The sequence below is a fragment of the Cetorhinus maximus genome, chromosome 10, assembly GCF_964194155.1.
Source record: "Cetorhinus maximus chromosome 10, sCetMax3.hap1.1, whole genome shotgun sequence".
NCBI classification, from domain to species: domain Eukaryota; kingdom Metazoa; phylum Chordata; class Chondrichthyes; order Lamniformes; family Cetorhinidae; genus Cetorhinus; species Cetorhinus maximus.
This window is the reverse complement of record NC_135888.1, coordinates 10,721,880-10,749,825: the sequence shown is the minus strand read 5'-3', so window position 1 is coordinate 10,749,825 and position 27,946 is coordinate 10,721,880. Positions and strand designations below refer to the sequence as shown.

Here is a 27,946-nt window from a genome sequence, read left to right as displayed (position 1 = left end):
ATTTATCAATCACAATTGTTAAGTTTCTCCATTTTTAGTACTGGTGTAATAAATATGAAATTTTCTTTATTTGCTGCACATTTCCGAATGGTTTTTGTCTGATTAGGGGTCGGTGAATTTTAAATTTGGAGTTCTGTATGCTAAAGATGGCCAACTGACAGACGATGAAATGTTTAGCAATGGTAAGTATTTGTGCGTCTGTGCGCATGTTTTAACTGCTTACATAACTCGTGAGGGTTGAGTTTCAATTTAACCGATGTTATTACAAGCTGATCGTTGCTGCACCAATTTTTCCTTTGTTCCGGCTGGAGCTCTTATAGCATCAAAGGCCGGTACCAATCAGAAGGAGGCCATCCAGCCCATCGTGGCTGTATTATTATCCTATGCTGATTATAATCAACCCAAACTTCGACAGGATGGAGAATTGGTTTAATAAAAAGGGACAAATTGTAGAGCCATACGGTGCAGGGAGAGGCCATTTAGCCCGTCATTGCCTGTCCCAGCTCTTTGATGGAACTATCCAATTGGTCATGCTCTCCTGCTCTTTCGCATGGCCGTGCAATGGACCCAGATTATCTGAGCCTCCAGCATCAATTGTGGATCAGTTTCTGGGTGGATGAAAGTGGTAGGGACAGGCTCCCATCGTGGGTGCCCACTTTCTGCTGGAAACAATGGTGGATGCTCAACACTGCCACCTGTAGGTGGGCTGGCATATTGAATTCAGTGACGGTGTAAATAAACCATCCGATCTATTTTTCCATGCTGCAGTGGATTAACTCAGTATGTGTTTGTCTTGATCTATTTAAACTGTTCAGTTTATTATTTTATAAAGAAAACTATTAAGTCATTTATCAATCACAATTGTTAAGGTTCTTTGTAATTAGTGCTGGTGTAATAAATATGAAATTTTCCTTGTTTGCCGCACATTTCTGAACGGTTTTCTAGATATCAGGAATGCCATTTTGCTTGTTACCTAGGAAACAAAATGGAGGAATTTCAAAATTAGAGGCTTCAAAGCCAAGTGCAGTTGATCACAGATTATTTTACATTAAAAATTAGCCACTTTATTTTCAGCTGGTATCATCATCGCCACTGTATTTTGATAAGTGATTTCACTCCTCACAACCCACAACTGAGGCAAACAACCCTACATAGAGGTGCTGCAGATATCTGCGCTTCTCTAATTCTGGCCTCTTAATTTAATTGCTCCAGCATTGGCAGCCATACCTGTAGCTGCCAAGATCCTAAGCTCTGGAATTCCCTTTATAAGGGCCTGTTATAACACTTGGGCCAATCTCTCAATTTCCCCATGCCACCTTTTTTGCTGGTGCCAATTCTACCTCCCCTCCTCCCCCTTCCCAAAGTCCCCCACCCTTCATCCCTCCCACACCCCCCAACCCGCAATGCCCCCAGTGTTGCTTCAAATATCGTCTCCATGTTTTTGGGAATGACGGCTGGGGGTCTTTGGTAGCTAGTCACATGGGTCGATTTGGGATAGGGAGAGAGAGATAATATACGTATTTTTTCCCCACTTTTTTTTCCTGTAGTCTCTCTGTACTATGCTTGTTTGGGCCCAGTAGAATTGTCGAGAGACCGGACTATACAGATCTTTGTCTCAGCTGCAGGTTCCAGCAGTCCAGAGGTTTCCACACTACTAGGCCCCATTTAAAATCTTTGAACCCAGCCAACAAGTCAACGAGACTGCAAAATTGAATGCACAACAATTATTGGCCATTAGTTCAGGAAAGTCATCAAGCAGATTCGGTATAAATTTAAAAACTGTTCACGATTCAATATTTTGCATTTCTGTTGGAGTCTTTTAAAATATTTATTTGTATTGGTCACACTAAGTCTCATAGGGATGTTCCTTAAGCAAGTCACAGGCTTATGACAAAAATATTGTGAATCTGCCTGCTTTAGATGGGCAGCAGACTACAATATAAATCATGTCATGGGAGGGTGAAGGACTCTGAAGGTCTGTAGGCTGCAAGTCATAGGTGTGTGCCTCGAGGGGCCTCACATGGGTTGTCACCTCACAGAGAGCATTGCTAATTGCCTGGCCATTCCCTTCCTTCCAGTTTATTTACGGAAGATTAGTGTGGTTGGGTTATTTACACAGCTCGGGAGAGGGAAAACTATGCCAAATGGTTGAAATCTGTGCTTCCAGAGTTGGGTATCATTATGGAATGTCTAGAATATTTCATGGAGTGTTGCTGTAATCCACTTAGCACCCTCTTCTGTTTTTCTCTTACAGAAACTGGGAGTGAAAGTTTTCAGAAGTTTCTGAATCTCATGGGTGAAACAATTACATTGAGGGGCTGGATTGGGTACAGAGGAGGACTTGACACTAAAAGTAAGAATTGGACTAAAATTCAGAACAAAATAACAAATAAGAAAGGACATCTAATGAGGCAGGTAAACAGTTTGCCTCCAATATAACTGGTTTATTAAACGTTGCAGGGCCTCATTCTAAATATCAGATGCCTAAAAGGTATGATACACTAAACATCTACTGTCTGTTTACACTGCTCTGGATCTGGACTGCCATTTGACTGAAAATATAACTTTCTATCTCTGGAATACATAAACCCTGTCTATGTATTCCTGTCCATTTGTACTCTATCTGGTTATTTGTGTAAATGATCTCTATCCTTGGCTTGCTGTGGTTTGGCAGAAGCCAGACCTCAGTCCATTTTCATTGTTTGTCTTGGGCAGGGCAATGCAATATGTTCTTGAGACTGATCCCTACCTTCATGTCCAATCAGAGGGTATTGGGTTAAAACAAGATTACCATTGTGCTCAGCAATTTACAGCAACATATACATTATTCATAATGAGCAGCTGACTCTAATTGATGCAGACTGCAGTATCTTCTCTGCAAATCTCTCTCTCTCTCGTGAACACATGTATGATCCATTACTATAACTCTGTCACTGTTCTACAAATATACACATGCACACACACACACACACAGGCTCACCAGTCTATGGTTTCTCCCAATTGCTTTAATGGATGGGAGACACAGAGGTGGAAAGTTCTGGCCATGTACTCTCCAAAAATACATCCTCTCTCATAAGTACAAATACACATTTTTGTTCTCTTGCACTCTTAAAATATGCCAGCAGTAATTTTATGTGGCTCCAGTATGGTCCACAGACCCTCAAAATGTGACTGGATTGAAGTGAGGCCAAAACAACATAGGCCTGATTTTCTTTCTCTCTATCTTTCTCTCTCTATTTCTCTTAATCCCTCTCGATTCCTCTCTCTCTTTCTCTGTGCCTTTGTCTCTCTCTTTCTCTTGCTCTTTCAGTCTCCCTGCTACCCTGCTCTCCCCAAGCTCATCTCTAACATGGTCCCCTTCTGCTTTCGCAATCCCATTCCTTCGGAACTCCTCATCACCTAACCTAATTTCCTGGCCCTTGTTTTAACCGGTGTTTGAAATGGCTTCCTCACCTCAGGAACTGTCCCTTATCTTTAAAACCTGCTTTCATCCATACCCTGCCTCCCCAAAAAGACAGCCTTGGCTCCTCTACCGTTTCCTAGCTGCCACCCCATCTCCAACCTCCGTTTCCTATCCAAGGTCTGAAAACATGCTGTCACCAGCTCCAATATCCACATCCACCTTTCTCACAAGCTACTTTCTGAACCTCTCGAGTCAGGTTTCTGTTCTTCCCAAAGCAATGAGATGGTTCTAAACAAAGTCAGAGAAGCCATTTTAACCTACCTTACTTGCTTCTTCCTGGGCAGTCCTTTGGGGCCGAGGATGACTTTTCTTCCACTCCAGGGTTGTGGGTCCTTAGGTGACTAAAAAATAAAATGCTGGATCCACACACTATGCCACAGGTGGGACATATAATGTATGTATTGCTGAAAAAAGAGACATGTCTAAGCTTTTCATCTTGCACTCATCAGGACATTCACAAGAATACCAATATAAGGGGAAAACAACAATTTATACTTTGTGAGAAGAGAGTGCTGATTGGTTGGCAAGTGGCGTTGCCGTTGGGAAGAATATAAAGAACAGCAAAGAATGACAAAAAGATGAATAAGGAGGGAAAAATTAGAGTATGATAGAAAGCTAGCTAGTAATATAAAGACAGATAGTAAGAGTTTCTATAGATATTTAAATATGAAAAGAGTTAACAAAGTGAGCGTTGGTCCTATAGAAAGTACATCTGGGAAATTGATAATGGAAAGTAAGGAGATGGCGGATGAACTAAATAGGTATTTTGCTTCGGTCTTCACTATAGAGGACACAAGTAACATCCTGGAGGTAGCTGTAAATCAAGAAATGGAAGGGAGGGAAAATTACAGTCACCAAGGAAGTAGTATTGAGCAAATTGTCGGGGCTGCGAACTGACAAACCCCCAGGTCCGGATGGACTTCACCCTAAGGTCTTGAAAGAAGTGGCTAGTGAGATAGATGATGCATTGGTTTTAATTTTCCAAAATTCCCTAGACTCGGGGAAGGTTCCAATAGATTGGAAAATAGTAAATGTAACTCCTCTACTCCAAAAGGGATAGAGACAGAAAGCAGGAGATTACAGGTCAGTTAGCCTAACATCTGTCATAGGAAAAATGTTAGAAGTTATTATTAAAGATGTTAAAACAGGGCACTTAGAAAAACTCAAGGCAGTTAGGCGTAATCAACATGGTTTTGTAAAAGGGAAATCATGTTATTGGAGTTCTTTGAAGGAGTCACCTGTGCTGTGGATAAAGGGGAACTGGTGGATGTACTGTCCTTAGATTTCCAGAAGACAGTTGATAAAGTTCCACATCAAACGTTATTGCAGAAACTAAAAGCTCATGGTGTAGGGGGTAACATGTTGGCATCGATAGAAGATTGGTTAGCTAACGGGAAGCAGAGAGTTGGCATAAATGGGTCTTTTTCTGGTTGGCAGGATGTGACGAGTGTTGTGCCACAGGGATCAGTGCTGGGGACTCAACTATTTGCAACGTATATAAATGACTTGGATGAAGGGACCGAAGGAATGGTTGCTAAATTTGCTGATAACACAAATATAGGTAGGAAAGTAAATTGTGAAGAGGACATAAGGAGGCTACGAAGTGATAGGTTAAGTGAGTGGGCAAAGATCTGGCAAATGGAGTATAATGTGGGCAAATGTTCATCTTGGCAGGAAGAATAAAAAAGCAACATATTATCTAAATGGTGAGAGATTGCAGAGCTCTGAGATTCGGAGGGATCCTAGCGCATGAATCACAAAAGCTAGTATGCAGGTAATTAGGAAAGCTAATAGAATGTTATTGTTTATTGTGAGGGGAATTGATTACAAAAGTAGGGGGGTTTTGCTTTAGTTGTAAGACCACATCTGGAGTATTGTGTACAGTACTGGTCTCCTGATTTAAAGAAAGATGCAAATACATTTGAAGCAGTTCAGAGAAGGTTTACTAGACTAATAGCAGGAATGGGCAGGTTGTCCCATGAGGAAGGGCTGGACAGGTTAGGCTTGTATCCACTGGAATTTAGAAGAGTAAGAGGCGACTTAATTGAAACCTTTAAGATCCTGAGGGGTCTTGACAGGGTGGACAGGGAAAGGAGGTTTCCTCTTGTGGGAGAACCTAGAAATAGGGGTCACTGTTTAAAAATAAGGGGTCACTCATTTAAGACAGAATTGGGGAGAAAACTTTTCTCTCAGAGGGTTGTGTGTCTTTGGAGCTCTCTTCCTCAAAAGGCGGTGGAAGCAGAGCCTTTGAATATTTTTACGGCAAAGCTAGATAGATTCTTGATTAACTAGGGGGTGAATGGTTATCAGGCAGGAATGTGGGGTTGAGGTTACATTCAGACCAGCCATGAGCTTATTGAATGGCCGAGCAGGTTTGAGGGGCCGAGTGACCTACTCCTCCTAATTCGTATGTTTGTATGTATGTGTGGAGAATGCACCACTTAACTGACAGTTAACTGCCAAACATTGTTTGAAATTTAAACCAGGCAGCTAGACCCTGATTGGTCAAGGCATTACCCTGAGGAATGAGTCAGTGAATGGCTGTCACTTTACCCTGAGGAATGAGTCAGTGAATGGCTGTCACTTATTTTGTTTAGTTGAAACAATTGTAGCTTAATACACAGGGCCCTGTTCTTTGCAGACAGAAAGAATATATACATTGTGCCTGTTTCAATTAAACAAAATAAATGACAGCCATTCGCTGACTCATTCCTTAGGGCAATGCCTTGACCAATCACAGTCAAGCTGCCTGGTTTAAATTTCAAGCAATGTTTGGCAGTTAACTGTCAATCACCATCAGTGGTACATTCTTCATGGCAATGCTACCTGCCGACCAATCAGCACTCTCTTCACATAAAGTATAAATTGTTGTTTCCCCCTTACATTGGTATTCTTGTGAGTGCCCTGATGAGTGCAAGAGAAAAGCTTAGACATGTCTCTTTATTTCAGCAATACTCAAGCCCTGTACCACCAAACGACTATTTAGATAGTGTTTGATGAGGCGGCTGGGTGGCACGCTTGGATTTTGGTACACTCCTTCCGCTTGGCCTCCACCTGGGCCTGACAGAGATGTTTGAAACGTTGGCACCTTTGCGGATGCTTCTTCTCCAGTTTGGGCGGTCTCGAACAAGAGATTCCCACAAACTGGGGGATATTGCGCTTTTTCAGGGAGGCTTTGAGGATGTCCCGAAACATTTCCTCTGCCCTCCTGGTTAACCGCTTGCTGTGACGCAGCTCGGAGTAGAGAGCTTGTTTTAGGAGTCTTGAATCAGGCATGAGGATGTTGCGGCTCGCCCAACGTTGCTGATTAACCATAGCCAGTGCATCGACACTGGGGATGTTGGCCTGAGAGAGGAAACTGATATCGGAGCGTTGATCCTGCCATTGAATTTGCAGGATTTTGCGGAGGCTTCTTGGTGATATTTCTCCAGGGAGTTAAGGTGTCTGCTGTATGTTGTCCACGTCTCTGATCCATATGGGACGGCAGGTAGCACTGCAACCCTGTAGACCATGAGCTGGGTGCCAGGTTTGAGGCCCTTGTCTCAAACACTCTTTTCCTCAGATGGCCGAAGGCTGTGTTGGCACACTTGAGGTGATGTTGAGTTTCATCGTCAATGTCTGCCCTCACTGAGAGGAGGCTTCCAAGGTATGAGAAATGACCAGTGTTGTCCAATGGTTCACTGTGGATCTTGATAGTCGAGGAGCAGTGTTGTGCAGCAGGAGCAGGCTGGGAGAGGACCTTTGCCTTCTGGATGTTTAGCCTAAGGCCCATTCTTTCATACGCTTCTGTGAATGCGTCGATAGTTTGGAGCTTGGCCACTGAGTGTGATCATCTGCAAGCATCATCAGAGTGCTGCAGTTCGATGTCAGAGATTGGGGCGACCTTGGTTCTGGAATGGAGGCGTTGTAGTTTGAATAGTTTCCCACTTGTCCTGTGGGGTATCTCCACTCCGGTGGGGAGCTTCATGGAGATGGGGTGGAGTTTTGTAACGAGGAAGATGGAAAAGAGTGTTGGTGCGATGACACAGCCTTGCTCGATCCAGTTTGCAATCGTATTGGGTCTGTGACAGATCCGTGGGTAAGGATCACAGTTTGCATGCCATTGTGTAGCACGTGGAGGATGGCGATGAAATTCTGCGGGCAGCCAAATTTGAGGAGGATGCCCCACAATCCCTCCCGGTTGATAGGCCTTTGTGAGGTCAAAGCCATGAATAGAGGTGGCTGTTGCCCTCTGCATTTTTCTTGGACTTGTCTTGCAGTGAAGATCATGTCCAGTGTGCCTCTTGATGGATGGAGTCCACATTGTGACTCTGGCAGGAGCTCTTCAGCCACGGGGAGAAAGCAATTGAGAAGGATATTTGCAATCACCTTCCCTGTAGCAGACAGCAGAGATACCACTCTATAGTTACTGCAGTCGGTCTTGTTTCCTTTTTTGAAGATGGTCACAATTACAGCATCTTGGAGATCCCCTGGTATGCTCTCCTCCTTCCAGATGAGGGAGATGAAGTCATGTATTTGTATCAAGGGTACTTCTCTGCCTTATTTTAGTATTTTGGCAGGGATTCTGTCTGCACCAGCGGCCTTGTTGGCTCTTAGCTGTTGAATGGCCTTTTCAACCTCATGTCAGTCTGGGATTGTACTGAGGTGATGACGGCTAGCATACTGTGGGATGTGGTCGAGGGCACTCATGTCAAGGACTGTGTCTTGGTTGAGGAAACCCTCGAAGTGCTCCTTTCAATGAGCACTGACTCTCTCTCTCTCCATGATGAGCACCACTCCATTCTTAGCTCTGTGGGGTAGGTCCTTGTGTGCTTGGGCTGTAAATGGTCTTGGCTGTGCTGAAGAATCCAGGCACGTCATGACTTTTAAAAAATTAATTCATGGGATGTAGGCTTCGCTGGCTGGGCTAGAATTTATTGTCCATCCCTTGTTGCCCTTGAGAAGGTGGTGATGAGCTGATTTCTTGAGCCGCTGCTGTCCATGTGGTGTTAGCTACACCCACAGTGCTGTTCAGGAGGGAGTTCCAGGATTTTGACCCAATGACAGTGAAGGAACGGCGATATATTTCCAAGTCAGGATCGTGAGTGACTTAGAGGGGAATTTCTAGGTGGTGGTGTTCCCATCTATCTGCTGCCCTTGTCCTGCTAGATGGTAGTAGTGGTGGGTTTGGAAGGTGCTGTCCAAGGAGCCTTGGTGAATTCCTGCAGTACATCTTGGAGATGGTACACACTGCTGCTACTTTGCGTCGGTGGTGGAGGGAGTGAATGTTTGTGGATGTGGTGCCAATCAAGGAGGCTGCTTTGGCCTGGACGGTGTCAAGCTTCTTGAGTGTTGTGGGAGCTGCACTCATCCAGGCAAGTGGAGAGTATTCCATCATACTTCTGACTTGTGTCTTGTAGATGATAGATAGGCTTTGGGGAGTCAGGAGTGAGTTACTTGTCGCAGGATTCCTAGCCTTTGACCTGCTCTTGTAGCCACAGTATTTATATGGCTAGTCCAGTTCAGTTTCTGGTTAGTGGTAAGCCCCAGGATGTTGATAGTGGGGAATTCAGCAATAGTAATGCCATTGAACGTCAAGGGGCGATGGTTAGATTCTCTCTTATTGGAGATGGTCATTGCCTGGCGCTTGTGTGGCATGAATGTTACTTGCCTTTTGTCAGCCCAAGCCTGGATATTGTCCAGGTTTTGCTGCATTTGGACATGGACTGCTTCAGTATCTGAAAAGTGGCGAATGGTGCTGAACATTGTGCAATCATCAGCGAACATCCCCACTTCTGACCTTATGATGGAGGGAAGGTCATTGATGAAGCAGCTGAAGATGGTTGCGCCAAGGACACTAACCTGAGGAACTCCTGCAGTGATGTCCTGGAGCTGAGATGACTGACCTCCAACAACTACAACCATCTTCCTTGGTGCTAGGTATGACTCCAACCAGTGGAGAATTTTCCCCCAATTCCCATTGACTCCAGTTTTGCTAGGGTTCCTTGACACCACACACGGTCTAATGCGGCCTTGATGTCAAGAGCAGTCACTCTCACCTCACCTCAGGAGTTCAGCTCTTTTGTCCATGTTTGAATAAAAGGCTGTAATGAGGTCAGGAGCTGAGTGATCATGGCGGAACCCAAATTGGGTGTCAGTGAGCAGGTTATTGCTAACCAAGTGCTGCTTGATAGTATTGTTGATGGCCCCTTCCATTATTGTACTGATGATACAGAGTAGACCGATGGGGCGGTAATTGGCCGGGTTGGATTTGTCCTGCTTTTTGTGCCGAGGACATACCTCGGCAGTTTTCCACATAGCTGGATAGATGCCAGTGTTGTAGCTGTACTGGAATAGCTTGGCTGGGGCGCGAAAAGTTCTGGAACACAAGTCTTCAGTACTATTGCTGGAATATTGTCAGGGCCCATAGCCTTTGCACTATCCAGTGCCTTCAGCCTTTTTTTGATATCACGTGGAGTGAATCGAATTGGCTGAAGACTGGCATCTGTGATGCGGGGGACCTCCAGCGGAGGCCGAGATGGATCATCCACTCGGCACTTCTGGCTGAGGATTGTAGCAAGTGACGTGCTGGACTCCTCCACTATTGAGGATGGATTAATTGTGGAGCCTCCTCCTCCAGTAAATTGTTTAATTGTCCACAGCTATTCATGACTGGTTGTGGCAGGACTGCAGAGCTTAGATCTGTTCCGTTGGTTGTGGGATCGCTTAGCTCTGACTATCACTTGCTGCTTATGCTATTTGGTATGCCAGTAGTCCTGTGTTATATCTTTACCAGATTGACACCTCATTTTTAGGTATGCCTGGTGCTGCTCCTGGCATGCCCTCCTGCACCCTTCACTGAACCAGGGTTAATCCCCTGGCTTGATGGTAATGGTAGAGTGGGGAATATGCCAAGCCATGAGGTTACAGATTGTTTTTGAGTACAATTCTGCTGCTGCTGATGGCCCACTGCGCCTCATAGATGCCCAGTCTTGAGTTGCTAGATCTTATCGAAATCTATGCCATTTAGCACAGTAGTAATGGTAGTGGCACACAAAACGATGGAGAGCATCCTCAATGTGAAGGACTTCATCTCCACAACGATGCGGTGGTCACTCCTACCAATACTGTCATGGACAGATGCATCTGTGGCCGGCAGGCAGGTTGGTGAGGATGAGGTCAAGATGTTTTTCCCTCTTGTTGGTTCCCTAACCACTTGCCGCAGACCCAGTCTAGCAGCTATGTCCTTTAGGACTTGACCAGCTCGGTCAGTAGTGGTGGTACCGAGCCACTCTTGGTGACGGGTATTGAAGTCCCCCACCAAGGACGGCAGATTTCCTCCCCTAAAGTGAACCAGGTAGGTTTTTACAACAATCACCAATGGTTTTATGGTCTTCATTAGATTTTTTAATTCCAGGTTTTTTTTTACTGAATTCAAATTCCACCATCTGCCATGGGTCCCCAGAGCATTACCCTAGGTCTCTGGATTGCTAATCCCATGACATTAGCACTGTGCCATCACCTCCACCTATCATCGAGTTGCTGTATTTCACGTGCCCTTTCCACCCACCACCTGTTCTTTAGGTCACAGGTTTTTTGTTGGACCTCGGCCTTCACTTGTCTGTAGACTTCCTTTCTTTCCCTCGAATTTTGGTGGTGCTTCCAGTTCAGGAACACCTTGCACTTGCGATTTAGTAATTCCTGTATCTCCTGGTCATTCTCATCAAACCAGCCGTGATGTTTCCTGGTGGAGAAACCAAGAGATCCTTGCAAGTGCTGATTGTGGTGGATTTACAGGCAGACCAGGCACTGTGAACATTCTGCGGTTCCTGTTCATTGAGTGTTGCTAAGTTGCTTGTGAGGCGCTGTCTGAGTAGGTCTTTCTTTGCAGAGCCCTTGAGTCCATCGATATTGAATTTCCTGCGGCAGCACTTCTGCTGCAGATTAGGCAACAGTCAGTCCAGCAGTTGCCAACTCCTGTCATGGCAAGGATGGTGCGAACATCCTTGTGGCCCCTCGCTCGGGCAATGACGTCATCCAGCAGGTGCCAATGCCTGGAGCGAGGGTGTTGCCTTGAGGTCTTGTGTTTGTCTCTCTGATGAAAAAGGGTGTTTGTTATGATCAGACCATGTTCTAGGCATTTCGTCAGAAGGAGGACTCCGTTGGTGTTAGCTTTCCCTATGCCTTCCCTGCCAATCACACCTTTACAGAGGTTGGTGTCCCTCCTTACTCTGGCATTAAAATCCCCGAAAAGAATCAGCTTGTCTCCCTTCGGGATACTGGACAACAAGTGATCAAGGCTGGAGTTAAGTTCCTCTTTGGCCTCGTCTGTTGCTTCTATGGTTGGGGCGTACGTGCTATGGTGTACTGTTTCTGGGCTAGGGTGAGCTGAAGGGACATGAGACGTTTATTTATCCCACAAGGTGACTTGCTAAGACTGTCAACTAGTTTGTTTTTTATGGCAAAGCCAACCCCGTAGATTCAGCGCTCTTCTTCTGATTTACCTTTCCAGAAGAAGGTGTATCCACCCCCTTGTTCCTTGAGCTGGCCTTCTCCTGCCCAGGGCAGCAATATCGACGTCGTAGTGCCGGAGTTTCTGGGCTATGATAACAGTGCGATGTTCTGGTCTGTCGCTGGTGGGGTTGTCCATGAGAGTCCTGATGTTCCAGGTTACGAAATTCATTTTGAGGGGATGGAAGATGCCTGATCATGGGTTCTTTTAACATGGGATGGCTGTTGGTCACCAACTACCACATGGTCCTGACGTAGCAAGGTCTTTGTCCAATGGCAAAGATAGCGGAGATGATTGGAGACCGGGTTCTGCCGTACGGATGGGGCTAACACATGCACGCATGCACCACACACCACGCACCACACGTACCATATGCACCCACACACACACACAATATTGCCCCTAGCCCCCCCTATCCTGGGGGCCTGCAGCCCAGCTGGCTTGTGGGTCGATGTCGAGGGAGATAATCCAAGTCCGAACCTGCCCTTCATTCCCACCTGGGCCTTATGACAGTAGGAACACCTACTCACTCAACCCTCACTCACCCACACTCACTCACCCACACTCACTTATCCTTCACTCACCCACACTCACTCACCCTTCACTCATCCTTCACTCACTCAAGCCTCAATCACTCACACTACCTCACTCAACCCTCATTCACTCACTCTGTAATGTTTCCTGGCATTCCTGTTTGCTGGTGGAATGTTGAGCTGGGTTCCGATTTCTCCCCTGTGTCTCCCCCGCTTCTTCCCACATCTCCCCTGCAATCTCCCCGGCGCTGCCCTGCTTCTGGCTTTCCCCGTTTCTCCCGGCTCTAGCTCCCCGCTCTTCCCGCTTCTCCCCGGCTCTCCCTGCTTCCATCGGCACGCGCCCATGTTCGGGCGTCACTAGGCCTCAAGCCTAACACACACATCTACAAACACACACACGCACCCCAAACACACACACGCACCCCTAACACACATTCACTAACACACATCAACTATCACATATCCACTAACACACATTCACTGCCCAGGGCTCTGCTCACTCCAGCCAGAGCTTGGCTGCCATCTTTCACACAAAAAACCTACACCAAGACATGTACACCCTGTCCTCACTGAAATATATTGACTCCAGTCCTCGCACAGCTTTAATTTGAATGTTTTGTGTTTAAATCCTTTTGTGGCCTTGCCCTTCCCTATCCCTGTAGCACCCGCCAGTTTGTCAGCCCCAGCCCTTTTTCCCAAACTCTCCATTCTTCTGACTCCGGCTTCTTGTGTCTCCACACCCCCACCCCCCCCACCCCTCCCCCCAGCCGATGGCCTTGCCTTCAATGGCCTAAGGTCCAATTTTTTGGAATCCTTTTCATAAACCCCTCCTCTTCTCACCACCTCCTTTGACCCTCCTTAAACCACACCCTCTTAATATTTCCTTCAGTGTCCAATTTCTCCTTATACATTTCAGAAGCACTTTTGCCCTGCTAAAGGTGCTTTATAAATGCAAGTAGCGGTAATTTTAATCAAACTAATAATGCTAACAGCCACAGTAATAATGGTAGTAAAAGTAGTGTAAATGGTAGTGGGAGTAGTTGTTTACATTTATAGGCATGCATTTGGGTTCTACTTTTTCCAGGTTACCTATTGTCTCCGCTTTGGTTACTGTGTAAAGCAGAAGATGAACTTGACAATATATGTTTCCTGTGCCTTAGAAACCTTGTCAATGATCAAATATCCACAGAAGATACTCAATGTGCCTGTGAAGCATAGGAACATAGGACTTAGGAACAGGAGTAGGCCATTCAGCCCTTCGAGCCTGCTCCACCATTCAACAAGATCATGGCTGATCTGGTTATGGTCTGAACTCCACTTTCCTGTCTGCCCCCCACTCCCCTTGTCTATCAAAATTCTGCCTAACTGAGCCTTGAATAAATTCAATGACTGCTGTTTTCTGGAGAAGAGAATTCCACAGACTAACGACCTTCAAAAAGAAAATATTTCTCCTCATATCCGTCTTGAAAGGGAGACCTCTTATTCTTAAACCGTACCCGCTAGTTCTAGTCTCCCCCACAACTGGAAACATCCTCTCAATATCCACCCTGCCAAGTCCCCTCAGGATCTTATATGTTTCAGTAAGACCACCTCCCACTCTTCTAAACTCCAATGGGTATAGGCCAAACCAGTTCAACCTTTCTTCATAGGATAAGCCCTTCATCACAGGAATGAGCCGAGTGAACCTTCTCTGTATTGCTTCTAACAGAATTATATCATTTTTCAAATAAGGAGACCAAAATTGTGCACATGATCCATATGAGATTTGACTGTGCCTTCGATTTCAGATGACTCATATTGAAAATATTTTGTTGCTTGGTGGCTGTCAAATGTGTCGTGGCAGAATCTTTTGACTGCATGAAAGAGTTCTCTTCAGATCAATCTCCAAGCTAAGGATGCTGTATAGGGCTTGTTGTCTCTGGGAACAGTGATGTAGTTGCCCACAGCATAGAGCATTTGTGTAATTCCTCAGTGAGCAAACCTTGGACATAATTTACAGCAGCATTGTCATGAGTTTAAGAATTCTTGGCTGTGGAACAAGTCTTGCATTTACCAGTTTCTTGTCATAACAGAATTCTTCCAAAAGTTCCAAAACATTTTTGCTAAAGAGGATGTATAGTGCGGCAGTCAGTGGAGCCCTAAAGCACTGTGCCATCGAGCAGTCAGATATATGCTCGACTGGTGACCTTGCTGCTCTCGGCTCTGATCAGAACGGGGAGGTGCTGGGTGGAAAGAAAGTTCAGAGAGGCACAGCCAGCACAGGCTATTCTCGCACGCTTCCAGCGTTTGGCTTGTTGACAGCATACAAGGTGTGTAGAAGCTAGATCACAAGTAGGTAGCTTCAGTGGCGGACTCCTGCCACTGTGCGACTCGTACACTGAATCAGATCACATTTGTAGCACAGAAACCGACCAGTCAACCCATTGGGCCTGTCAGTGTTTGTGCTGCACAAGAGCCTTCTCTCACCCCCTTTCATCTAACCCCACCAACAGATACAATTTTGAGCCGATTTCAAAATATTAAGAAAGAACGCTTCAATCTGAGTTTACTAAGTTTTAAATTGTTCGATTTCTGATAGTAACAGTGAGTGAGATGGGATCCTTTTCAGTTTTATCAGGGTTCAAACACGGTGACATTCTTCACGATCGGAAAGATCATATCTATCTGGCGAGAGCAGGGTCGAATGGGATACTGCAAAACTGGGGCTATGAGAAGCCGCAATAGAGGTTGTCTCCCCAAATCATTACTTTTTGATGATGTTAAATTAACTGGCTGGTTGTTGCTATGGGCTGATTGGCTGCTGTGTTTGTCCGTAGAGCGTCAACAATCATTCATTCTGTGAAATACCTTGAGATAATTTAACAGTGTCATAAGAAGCTGTATAAATAAAAATATTTCTGTCATTTTATTTCTCTCCCCTTCATACGATACAGCTTGATGGAGGTTTAAACACGCTCAGAATTTGTGATGTTCTAATATACATATCCTAGTAATTATTTACAGTGCTACATGAAAACAGCTTTCTATTTTTCACAGATGATACGACAGGAATACATTCCATATACACTGTATATCAAGGACACGAGATAATGTTTCATGTCTCCACAATGTTGCCGTACTCTAAAGAAAACAAGCAACAGGTAAGCTACTTCTGTATTTATGACTAAGCAAATTAATGCTGTAAACATGTCTTAGCTTCTATAGATTTGTGTAGTATGCCTCTACAAAGCTTGTCAAATAGACTGATAACTGAGTATCTGTACTGCATTGTACAAGGTGCCAAGCATGGGCCAGTTCCATCACCACAGGCGAGGAGGAAGGGAGGAGAATTCGAATGGGGAAGTGCCAACAAACCTGCTGTGTTACACGCTCCAGCAGGGCTGCTGTGTCATATACTTCAGTAGGGCTGCTGTGTTACACACTCCAGCAGGGCTGCTGTTTTACACTGCCCAGCAGGACTGCTGTGTTGCATTCTCCAGCAGGGCTGCTGTGTTACACACTTCAGCAGGGCTGCTGTTTTACACTGCCCAGCAGGACTGCTGTGTTGCATTCTCCAGCAGGGATGCTGTGTTACATTATCCAGCAGGGCTGCTATGTTACGTTATCAGGCAGGGCTGTTGTGTTACACACTCCAGCAGTGCTGCTATGTTATGCTCTCCAGGGTTGCTGTATTATGCTATTCCGCAGGGCTGCTATGCTACATCATCCAGTAGGACTGCTGTGTTACATTTTACAGCAGGCCTGCTGTGTTACACACTCCAACAGAGCTGTTGTGTTGCATTCTTTGGCCAAGCTGTTTCAGTACAGGTACAACAGTGGCATCTACCTGGCAGTATGGAAAATTTCCCATGTATGTCCAGTACACAAAATGTAGGACAAATCCAGCCCAGCCAATTACCTCCCCATCAGCCTACTCTTGATCATCAGTAAAGTGACGGAAGAGGTGATCAACAGTGCTATCAAGCGGCACTTGCTTAGCAATAGTTTGCTCACTGATGCTCAGTTTAGGTTCCACCAGGGTCACTCAGCTTCTGACCTCATCACAGCCTTGGTTCAAACATGGACAAAAGAGCTGAACTCCAGAGGTGAAGTGAGAGTGACCGCCCTTGACATCAAGTGTGGAATCAAGGAGCCCTAGCAAAACTGGAGTCAATAGGATTCAGGGAGAAAACTCTCTGCTGGTTGGAGTCATACCTAGCACAAAGGAAGATGGGTTGTGGTTGTTAGAGGTCAATCATCTCAGTTCCAAGATATCACTGCAGGAGTTCATCAGCGTAGCGTCCATGGCCCAACCATCTTCAGTTGCTTCATCAATGACTTTCCTTCCATCATAAGATCTGAGGTGGGAATGTTCACTAATGATTGTACAATGTTCAGCAGCATTTGTGACTCCTCAGATACTGAAGCAGTCCATGTCCAAATGCAGCAAGAACTGGACAATATCCAAGCTTGGGCTGACAAGTGGCAAGTAACATTTGTGCCACTTAAATGCCAGGCAATGACCATCACCAGCAAGAGAGAATCTAACCATCGCCCCTTGATATTCAATGGCATTACCATCGCTGAATCCCCCACTATCAAAATCCTGGGCTTGCCATTGACCAGAAACTGAACTGGACTAGCCACATAAATAATGTGACTACAAGAGCAGGTCAGAGGCTAGGAATTCTGCGACGAGTAACTCACCTACTAATTCCCAAAGCCTGTCCACCATCTACAAGGCACAAGTCAGGAGTGCGATGGGATATTCGCCACTTGCCTGGATGAGTGCAGTTCCAACAACACTCAAGAAGCATGACACTGTCCGGGACAAAGCAGCCCGCTTGATTGGCACTCCATCCACAAACATTCACTCCCTCCACCACCGATGCACAGTGGCAGCAGTATATACCATCTACAAGATACGCTGCAGGAAGTCACCAAGGCTCCTTACACAGCACCTTCCAAACCCATGACCACTACCATCTAGAAGGACAAGGGCAGCAGACAGATGGGAACATCACCACCTAGAAATTGCCCTCCAAGCCACTCACCATCCTGATTTAGAAATATATCGCTGTCACTGGGTCAAAATCCTGGAACTCCCTAACAGCATTGTTGGTGTACCTATACCACATGGACTGCAGCAGTTCAAGAAGTCAGATCACCAGCACCTTCTCAAGGGCAATTAGAGATTGGCGATAAATGCCGGCCTAGCCAGCGACACCCACATCACGCGAATGAATGAAAAAAAAAGGCCTGCTGTGTAACACTCTCCAAGCAGGGCTGCTGCATTACACACTCCATAGGACTTTTGAGTTGTGCACTCCAGCAGAGCTGCTGTGTTACGCTGTCCAGCAGGGCTGCTGTGATACACACTCCAGCAGCGATGTTGTGTTGCATCATCCAAAAGGGCTGTTGTGTTACATTATCCAGCACAACTGCTTTGTTATGCACTCCAGCAGGGCTGCTGTGTTACATTATCCAGCAGGGCTGCTTTGCTACGCACTCCAGCAGGGTTGCTGAACTACACACTCCAGTAGGGCTGCTGCGTTAAACTCCAGCAGGAGTGTTAGAAACTCCAACAGGGCTGCTTTGTTGTGCAGTCCAGCAGGGTTGCTGCGTTACACACTCCAGCAGGGGTGCAAAACTGGAATCAGGGCGAAAACTCTCCTGCTGGTTGGAGTCATGCCTAGCACAAAGGAAGATGGTTGTGCTTGTTGGAGGTCAGTCATCTCAGCTCCAGGACATCATTGTAGGTGTTCCTCTGGGTGGTGCCCTAGGCCCAACCATCTTCAGCTGCTTCATCAATGACCTTCCTTCCATCTTAAGGTCAGAAGTGGGGATGTTCGCTGATGATTGCACAATGTTTAGCATCATTTGCAACTCCTCAGATACTGAAGCAATCCATGTCCAAATGCAGCAAGACCTGGACAACACCCAGGCTTGGGCTGACGAGTGGCAAGGAACATTCGTGCCACACAAGTGCCAGGCAATGTCCATCTCCAACAAGAGAGAATCTAACCATTGCCCCTTGACGTTCAATGGCATTACCATTATCTGTTAGCCATTACTGAGACATGGTTCCACGGTGACGAAGGTTGAGAACTAAATATTCCAAGACTCTTGACTTTTAGAAAAGATAGGCAAATGGAAAAGGAGGTTGGGTGGCCCTTATAATAAAGGATGAGTTAAAGACAATAGTGACAAAAGGATCTTAGCCCAGAAAACCAGGATATATAATCAATTAGGGTGGAATGTAATGGTGTTAATCCAAAACTGAGTCTTGTTTCAACAAAGCCAATTACAGAGGTACAAGGGACAATTTGGCTGCAATGAGAAATGAGATTGAAAGATATAATGGTGGATAAGGAATAATAAGCATTTAAAGAAATAATTCATAATTCTCAACAGATATACATTTCTTTGGGGAATAAAATCCCTACTGAGAAAGTGCTGAATCCCCCACTATCAACATCCTGGGGGTTACCATTGACCAGAAACTGAGCTGGACTAGCTATATAAATACTGTGGCTACAAGAGCAGGTTAGAGGCTAGGAATCCTGTGTCAAGTATCTCATCTCCTGACTCCCCAAAGCCTGTCCACCATCTACAAGGCACAAGTCAGGAGTGTGATGGAATACTCTCCACCTACCTGGATGAGTGCAGCTCCAAAAAACTCAAGAAGCTCAACACCATCCAGGACAAAGCAGCCCACTTGATTGGCACCACATCCACATACATTCACTCCCTCTACCACCGACGCACAGTAGCAGTAGTGTGTACCATCTACAAGATGCACTGCAGGAACTCACCAAGGCAAAATCTTGGAACTCCCTTCCTAACAGCACTGTGGGTGTACCTACACCACATGGACTGCAGTGGTTCAAGAAGGCAGCTCACCACCACCTTTTCGAGGGCAATTAGGGATGGGTTGTAAATGCTGGCCTAGACAACGAAACCCACATCCCTTGATTAAAAAGAAATCTCCAGCAGGGCTGCTGTGCTAGATAGTCCTGCTGGTGTTCAGAACTGGTGATAAAGCTGGGGAACTTGAGTGGTTTCCTGTCAGTTCAGCAGGAACGTGGCATGGTCTAACCAGTAAGGAGGAAACTGGAACAAGCGAATACCACATCCTGAAGAAAGCCTAGTTTTCCCATGTAGAGCAGTCTTTCATTTTTAAATGTAATTAGTTATGTAAATGTAATCAGTTTTGAAATGTAATTAGCTATCAGAAGCGAAGTGAATACCAAATTAATTTGATAAGAGGAATACCTTAGCATATAGGACTAATGGATCTAACCCAACCTATCCTGCTTCATTGTGTAGATGTCATATTGTTTATGAACGCTAACATGAGCTAAGTGATTCCATAATTGTGATTTTTTTTTTGCTATAAAGCTAACTTAAACAAGAATTTGACATTAGCCTGATTTCAAAAGGCCGGCAGCAGAACTTGCTAGTGTACGATGGGAAAGTGACCAAAGCAGAATGTGCAGTAAACAAACCAGAAGCTCGTCCTCACTCTGGCTTCCTGCTGTCCACCTTAAACCCTTCGCTACAGCCTTCGGGCTGCAAAGCAAATGGCTTCAGGGGTGTTCACTGACACCATCAACTTGTGCACCTAATCCTTCCAAAATAGGAAAAAGATTTTCTGAAGCTTCAAATTCACATTGCATGCGCATATTTTGAACACAACATCAAAAGTCTTTGCAAATATTTCTTCACATACCTTTCGCCCATTAGCTGCAACAGCTATGAGGCCGATACTAAAAAGATGGAGCAGTTTTAAAGGAACCGAGAGACTGGAGGTTCACATACACAAATCTTTAAAAATGACATTACAAAGTTTCTTAAAAAACATAAAGGATTACTGGCCTTTATAAATAGAGGTATAGGGCACAAAAACAAGGATGTTAAGCTAAACTTTTGTAAGGCACTGATTAGGCCTCAGTTGGAGTATAAGGTTCAGTCCTGGGCATCAACATTTTAGGAAGAATGTCAAGGCCTTTAAGTGGTTGCAAAGGATTTCTACTCTAATGTGCCAAGGATACAGAACTGCACTTAGTGTGTAGAGACAATAGAAGCTGGGATTATTCTCCTTAGAGTAGCGAAGGTTAAGGGGAGATTTAATAGAGGTGTTCAAAATTATGAAGGTTTAAAGAGAAAGAGCACAGACCACTGTCTTCCTCTGCAGCAATGCGGCAGAGACCATCATGCCAGAGTGGGGCTTTTGAGCCACATCAGGCGATGCTTTACGCTGAGTTGATCACCGCGGCACAAACCATCGTCTCATGAAATGGAAAGCTGGCACCACCAAAAAAAAAATGCAAAAGAAGGGAAAAAAGGACTTGCATTTGCTTGCTTAGCACCCTGCATGATGTTGGGGCATTGCAAAGCACTTTAGAGACAATGAAATACTTTTGATGTGCAGTCAATGCAGGAAACATGGCAGCCAATTTGAACACAGCAAGCGATAATGTGATAATGACTAGATAATCATTTTTCGAGATTTTTTTTTAGGGTAAATGTTGGCCAGGACAACAGGTACAACTCCCCTGCTCCTCTTCGAAATAGTGCAATGGTATCTTTCATGTCCATCTGAGAAGACAGATGGTCAGTCAGAAAGATGGCGTCTCCGACATTGCAGCATCCTCTCAGTGCTGCATTGCAGAGCCAGTCTTGATTTTACACTCTGGAGTGGGACTTGAGCCCACCACCTTCTGACTGAAAGACGAGATGTGCTACAACTGAGCCACAGCTGACACTAGAGATGAGTGGGTTGTGGTGCCCTTTGCTGGTCTCTGCTTTTAACAACTTGGTAAAGATTCTCACACAACCTGTCCAGCCTTTTCTTGTGAAGTGGAAAGTATTTCAATTGAGCACAAGGAGTACAGTTATCCCCTGTAACTCTACGCATTTGACATCACCAATAGCCTACTACAGACTGAGGTGCTGTAGAAAATTTGAGCATGAAGGATGGCTTGTAGTGGATGTTGGATTTGTAAATGCATTCAAAAAAATTGCACTTTTGTTGCCAAATGCCAAAAAATGAAGGCTAACTCATTGGCATACTGCTCAATCAAGTTGTATTCAGGACTACATTGACTGGCAAATTTTGTGCTTTATCCACACTTAAGGGATCTTGAAAAAGATGCCCTAGGCTGCTGCATTCTCCAGTGATATTTGAGCAGCATCTGGGTCAGTAGTAATCCATATTAAAATTCAAACTTTTAATATTCATCATAATGTTTAAGACATTATTTCATGGCTGCAAATATAACAACCTGAAGGGACTAACGCTGTTCAGTTTTTCCCATTTGTGTGCTGATCGCAGCTTACTCATCTGCGTGCTCACGTCAGTGTGCTCGTAGAAAGAAGTGTAGAGCCTGGATCCCTGGAGACAACCCTCTCTGAATTAATACTACTGTATGGTGTAGACAGCTAGATATATTTACAAGTAAAGTCGATAATTTCAACCTGTGTTTCTATTTATTGAATAAGAGACGTGATAGGGTTTTTATCTTCTCGTGGAACAAAAAGAGGCAAATATATAGTGAAACAAAACTTTTATTATAGAAATGTATTGTCGATTATGGGCTGGATTTTGGGATTGGGTGGTTGGGATCAAATCTTGGCCCTGGCCCCACAACCTGTCCAGTCTTTTCTTGTGAAGTGGAAAGTATTTCAATTGAGCTCGAGGAGTACAGTTATCCTCTGTAACTCTACGTATTTGACGTCACCAATAGCCTACTGCAGACTGAGGTGCTGTAGAAAATTTGAGCATGAAGGATGGCTTGTAGTGGATGTTGGATTTGTAAATGCATTCAAAAAAATTGCACTTTTGCTGCCACGATTTTCAAAAGGGTGGCCAATTAGTGGCCAGAGGTGGCACTCATCATCCAACTAATGATGACAGGCAGGATCCCGACACTGGGGGAACAGTAGGAGCAGCACTGAAGGACTTGCAGCTTCGCAGTTGCAGGTAAGGGCAAGAGGACTCGCCCTCTCATCACTTTTTAGAAACTTTCAGAAAGCAAATGGCCACAGTTGCTGGATCACCGTTATGGAGTAGGATTCCCTACACAGGTGGCCTGTGGCCAGGTGGCTTGGGTGGTGTGGATAGGGTGGGGTGTGGGGCCTCAAATTGATCCTGGAGCGCTGCCCTCGCCCCCTCACTCCGTCACCAGTAAGTGGTCTCTGGGCATTTGCCTGGTTCCAGACACCACAGGGAGCCTGCAGGTTGACTGGAACATTCTCTGACCAATGGCCTTCATAGGCCTTTTAATTATGTTAACAAGCTACCCACAGCTTGCAGGTGGTTAACCCTCACCTTGCCCAACCAGCCCCCTTAAAGGTGACCCAGAGGTGGGAAGATGCTGGCAAACCGGCATGCTGACCTGAGCCAGGAAATTCTGGGTCCCAGTTTCCATTGCACCCCGCGTCCCCCCGCCCCCCCCCAACCCCCCACCAACCAAGCCTCCGGAGGGCTTCCATAATCTGGTCCTATATGGGCGGATATCATTGGAATGATTCACAAGGCTCCGTCTGAAAGGGTAGTGGAAGGAGATTCACTAATAACTTTCAAATGAGAATTTGATTATGTACTTGAAAAGGGAATGAAAAACTGCAGAGCTATAGGGGAAAGAGCAGGGGAGTGGGACTAATTGGATAGCACTTTCAAAGAGCTGGCACAGGCACAATGGGTTGAATAGCCTCCTCCACTTATGTATGATTCCAAGATTTAATGATAAATGTACCAAGGGGTTAGGGGTGAGGTGCACACAAAGTTGCCAGGTTTGGGATGATTGACTCAGAGAGGAAAGTAAATTCCACATACCTTCTTCCATCACTGCTGCAGCTGGTAAAACCTTGTACCAAGGTGCCACTGAGGGCAGATTTCCCAATTTAACGCTCCCTGCGACCTGATAGTCACAAAGGAGAACGGATCTGGGTGTATTGGACCCACTTTTCCATCCACTAAAGTTAAAGAGATGAAAAATTAAGGTCTCCCAGTTCCTGCTGAGTGTGCAGGTGATATGATAGATAAATGTGATCGATAACAAGACAAAGAATGAATTGAATGATTCAGCTCATGCCATTCACCCTGACAGGGAGGTTCAAGTACTTTGGAACCAATAAGGAAGCTGTCTTGAAGATTGTTCCTGGCTGTCCCTGTTTGCCTATAATATGCACAGTTACAGCTTTCTGTAGGGATTGTTCTCCATTTGTAATGCCTGAGCACAGTGACATTATTGATGGTCGATTAATAAATAACTTGCGGTTTGTTATGAGTTATTTCTCTCATAGATTCTGCCCTTTTTTTCCATTCCTTTTCATGTATGTATGACATGAGTGGTACCAAGCCTGCCTTACAGCAATTGAATCAGGGCAGTTTAATCGATTTAATTTAAACTTGTTGATTCCTTTGTGTCATTATGAGCATCAGCTCTGTAGACCAATCTGCTTAATTGCAGAGAAATTTTAAAAAGCTGTTAACCCCTGGCAGCAATGGGTGTATTTACGACACCAAATAGCTGTCGCAGTCCACCATCAGGATGCTTGAATGTTAACCTGTTCATCACTTTCCAACGTTGACTGACCGAGTCCGGTTCAGTATTTTTTATTCTTTTATAATGTAAACAGAAAGTACTGGAATAAGTCAGGCTTGTCAGCCTCTGTGGAGAGAGAGAAACAGAGTTAACGTTTCGAGTCCAATACGACTCTTCTTCGTAACTCAAGTCATACTGGACTCGACGTTAACTCTCTCTGCACAGTTGCTGCCAGACCTGCTGAGTTTTCCAGCACATTCGGTTTTTATTTCTGATCTCCAGCATCCGCAATATTTTACTTTTATTTTCTGTTATCTTGCTTCATTTGAAATGAGGATGGGGGTGGTGGTGGGAAGAAGTGCTTCTTTAATCCAGTTTTCTCCATATACTTCAGAAAGTTATTTTCTGTATCTTTTCTGAAGCTGAGCTTTGCAAAGTAGAGTTGGAGGCATTCAGATTGGTTTTGAAATGAGTGTATGGATTAGCTCATGTGCAGTCTTTTTCATGCCATCCGTGACATTATTCTTGAAATAAACTTCAATGAAACAGCAATCATTCCATTGTCTCTTTTATTTAAACAGAGAGACGCTCCTGCAGCCCTGTTACCCACACAAGTAATAACCACAGATGTAGGCAGGGCAAGGCTAGAATACTCAGTGAGTACTTTGTATCTGTGTTTACTGAAGATGATGCTGGCAAACTGTTGGTAGAAGTGGAGATGAGTGAGGTAATGGATGGGGTGAAATTCAACATGTAGGATGTACTGAAAAGGCTGACTATGCTTAGAGTGGATAAGTCTCACCTGGTCCGGATAGCTTTCATCCCAGGTTTGTAAAGGAAATGGGAGTAAAGATAGCGGTAGGGCTTGTCATACTTTTTCAGTCTTCCGCAGATATAGGGGAGGTACCAGCAGATAGGAGAATGGCAAATGTGACACCCTTATTCAAGGAAGGGTGTAAGGGCCTTCCAGCGATGGGGGATTTTAGCTACAAGGTTGGGCTGGAGAAGCTGGGATTTAAGGTTTTGGCAGGAGATGCAAGGGAAAACACTCTTACACAATGAATTGTAATGACCCGGAACTCAAAGCCTACAAAAGTAGTGGAAGCGGAGACGATAAATGATTTCAAAAGGAAATTGGATCATAACTTGAGGGGAATAAACTTAGGGCTATAGGGATATACCAGGGGAATGGGACTGATTGGATTGCTCTACTGAGAGCCAGCATGGACTTGATGGACTGACTGGCCTCCTCCCGTGCTGATATGACTCTATGTATTTGCAACCACGTTAAGGGCAGTGTTACACAAGAAGGCAGCAGTTCACTCAGTGGAGTCTGATTTTGTCTCCCCATTTTATGCCGTAAAACTGCTTATTGGAGCAAATATTCCCCCTTCATAAAGTCGTAAGAGACCACCCAGTGAGATAAAACAGAAAGGTTGCCCCTGGCTCTCTAGTCTTCTCCTGGTGGTGTCACACACAAGGAGCTTGGTGATGTGGTGGAGAGAGACAGGATTTGATACAAAAATGTGGTGGAAACAGAGTCAATAGTCTAATCTGTGGAATTATTGGTTCTCAGAGGATAGGAATGTGGGAGTGAGTTTTGATCACATTAGATAAGGGATTTGTGTCCATTTACATTGTTTAATTCACAAATTATGCAAATATGATGAGAATAAAATGATTTCCAAAGGCTCAAAGAGACAAATTAAGTATGATAATTGCTTTGCAGTTTATGCTGCTTCTCCACTTCCCTAATTACATTGCACTTTTTACAACTGACAATGTATTTATGTTAGCTGTTTTGGCAGTGCAATTTTGATTCTTACCATCATCATTAGCACTTGAATCATTAAAGAGTTTCAGGAAAACATGTCAGAATTCTTATTGGATCTGAAGCTGGAGTATGAGTACCATTGAATCAGGGCGAGTTAATCCCAATGACACTGAAAGGATGTTGTGTCTAACTTTCCGCAATTGCATGAATTTCTAACGAGGCAGCAGTTAATTGGCCCATTTTCTTTTAATTGAAGTTTTCAGCCTGCACAGTTTAAAAGAAAATGTGACTGCTGCTTTAATGACATTTTAACCTCCTTTTCAATCAATCATGGGTTATAAAATGCCCACTGCCCCTGAAACTTATGGGGGGAGGGTTGAATAATAACTTGTCCCAGCTAGGTTTATGCATAGATTTTACCTGGACTTGCTCATATTGCACTGTAGTGGGCTCCCCAAGAGACTCAGCAGGTTTGTTCATTAAGTGTAAGTTGCCATATGGTACTGCTATGATCCTGTTTGAACCGTTAATGTTTAAAGAAATAATCCGAACACCAAGCACTTAACCGACAGAACCACATCACAAGATTTCACGTTTTTAACAAAAACAAATGTTATTGTATATATAAAGAGAAATTAAACAAAGCAAGCACTACTAACAACACTATAGTTTACAAAAACATATGCTATAAACTCAGTTCTACTTTTTACTTCTCCTCCACCACCACCCCAAGAGTTCCCTTAACATACTAAATCTTGAAGGTGCTTTCACTTTTCCTAGGACCAATCCAAAATTTATGCCACAGCCCTCTGGAATTTACTTTAATTCTCCTTGCTATTGCAGCTATTCCTCGAGGTACAAATTACATGGGGATCCTTCTATTAGCTATTGGCTAAGCTCCAATTTTCTTCATAGACCTCACGACTGTGGACTCTTCAGCTCCTTGTCCTGGCTTTGGACATACATAGATTGTTTTTTTTCCCTTAGTCTGCTTCCACAGCTTCTGTTCAGCTCTTTCCAAGCTGACTGCTTTCTGCCACAAGGCACTGTGAGGACCATTGTATATTTCTTCCACTAGCTGCAAACTAGAGCAAATCTTCCAGCTACTTGTCCTTCACAAAACCCAAACTGAACTGCCTGCTTCTGTCAGCAAACGTACACCGATAAGTTAAAACAAAAGAACCTTCTACCTAAGGCTCCACATTTAGCCCAGTTGTCAAAATCTCAAGCGAATAATGGTCATTGAGATATCAGGAGCTGACGATACCTATGAAATTTTACTCCAAGGAATTAACTTCAGGAGGGCACTTGCATGGACAAAATAGGTAAGAAGCTACTTCTGTAAATGTAAATTAAAAATCAAAATAACAAAGTATTATCAAAAGTAAGATATTCAATATCTCCATCAGAGCCTATGCCTATTTACAATGAGATAAGCAAACGTAATAGACTTAACAGCTCCTATATTTATGGATAGGTGGAGAAGGAGCAGATCCTCTGAAAGCAGCAAAAATTGTGGATTGGTGGAGGAAAGCTTAGAGACCTGCAGTGAGGAGGGAGAGAGAGATCATGAGGAGGGAGTGGTCACAATTGGAGGGGGAGAGATCAAAGGGGAAATGATCAAGGGCAGGGGTGATGAGATTGTAGGGAGAGAGGGAGATCAAGAGGAGAAAAATAGTGAGGTTGGGGGTAGTGATATTGAGGGGAGAAAGATCGAGGAGGAGAGGGATTGCAGGGAGAAAGATTTCAGGCAGCAGGAAGAAATTGTGGGAGGGAGAGATTGCGGCAGCAGGTTTGCTTGGAGGATTGTGGGTGAGGGTAAACTCTCTTGCTCCTCCTGGCCCACATGCAGTGCTGGAAATGCATTTACCTGCTGTAATTGGAAGCTCTCGCCTCCCTTTAGCTGCCGGGTTTCCTGAGCCTGGAAAATCCAGCTTGCAGTCATTACATTCAAATTGCTTCCAAAATCTGAGGAACAGAGCCTCAGTAACATATTGTGATAACAGTCTCGTCTCACTTCAGCGGGTTACTCAGGTGCCCTCAAATCTGGCACAGTTAAACCGGAAGTAGGTATTTTCCCAGCGGGCAGGGGGTAGTTTTCACATTTTTACCAAATTAACACCCCCGACCCTCTCCCACCCATTGTGGGGGGAG

General features: G+C 44.7%; 1 protein-coding gene across 6 annotated transcripts in view; it reads left to right on the top strand.

Moving 5' to 3' along the window:
* garnl3 (GTPase activating Rap/RanGAP domain like 3) overlaps positions 1-27,946 on the top strand; it is a 421,640-nt gene that overhangs the window by 275,046 nt on the left and 118,648 nt on the right. For all 6 annotated transcript variants that reach the window (XM_078549946.1, XM_078549944.1, XM_078549945.1 and 3 more), the window contains exons 9-11: positions 107-182; positions 2,255-2,353; positions 15,524-15,627. In XM_078549946.1, the coding sequence (XP_078406072.1) occupies positions 107-182; positions 2,255-2,353; positions 15,524-15,627 (279 nt within the window). The remainder of the gene's footprint in view (positions 1-106; positions 183-2,254; positions 2,354-15,523; positions 15,628-27,946) is intronic.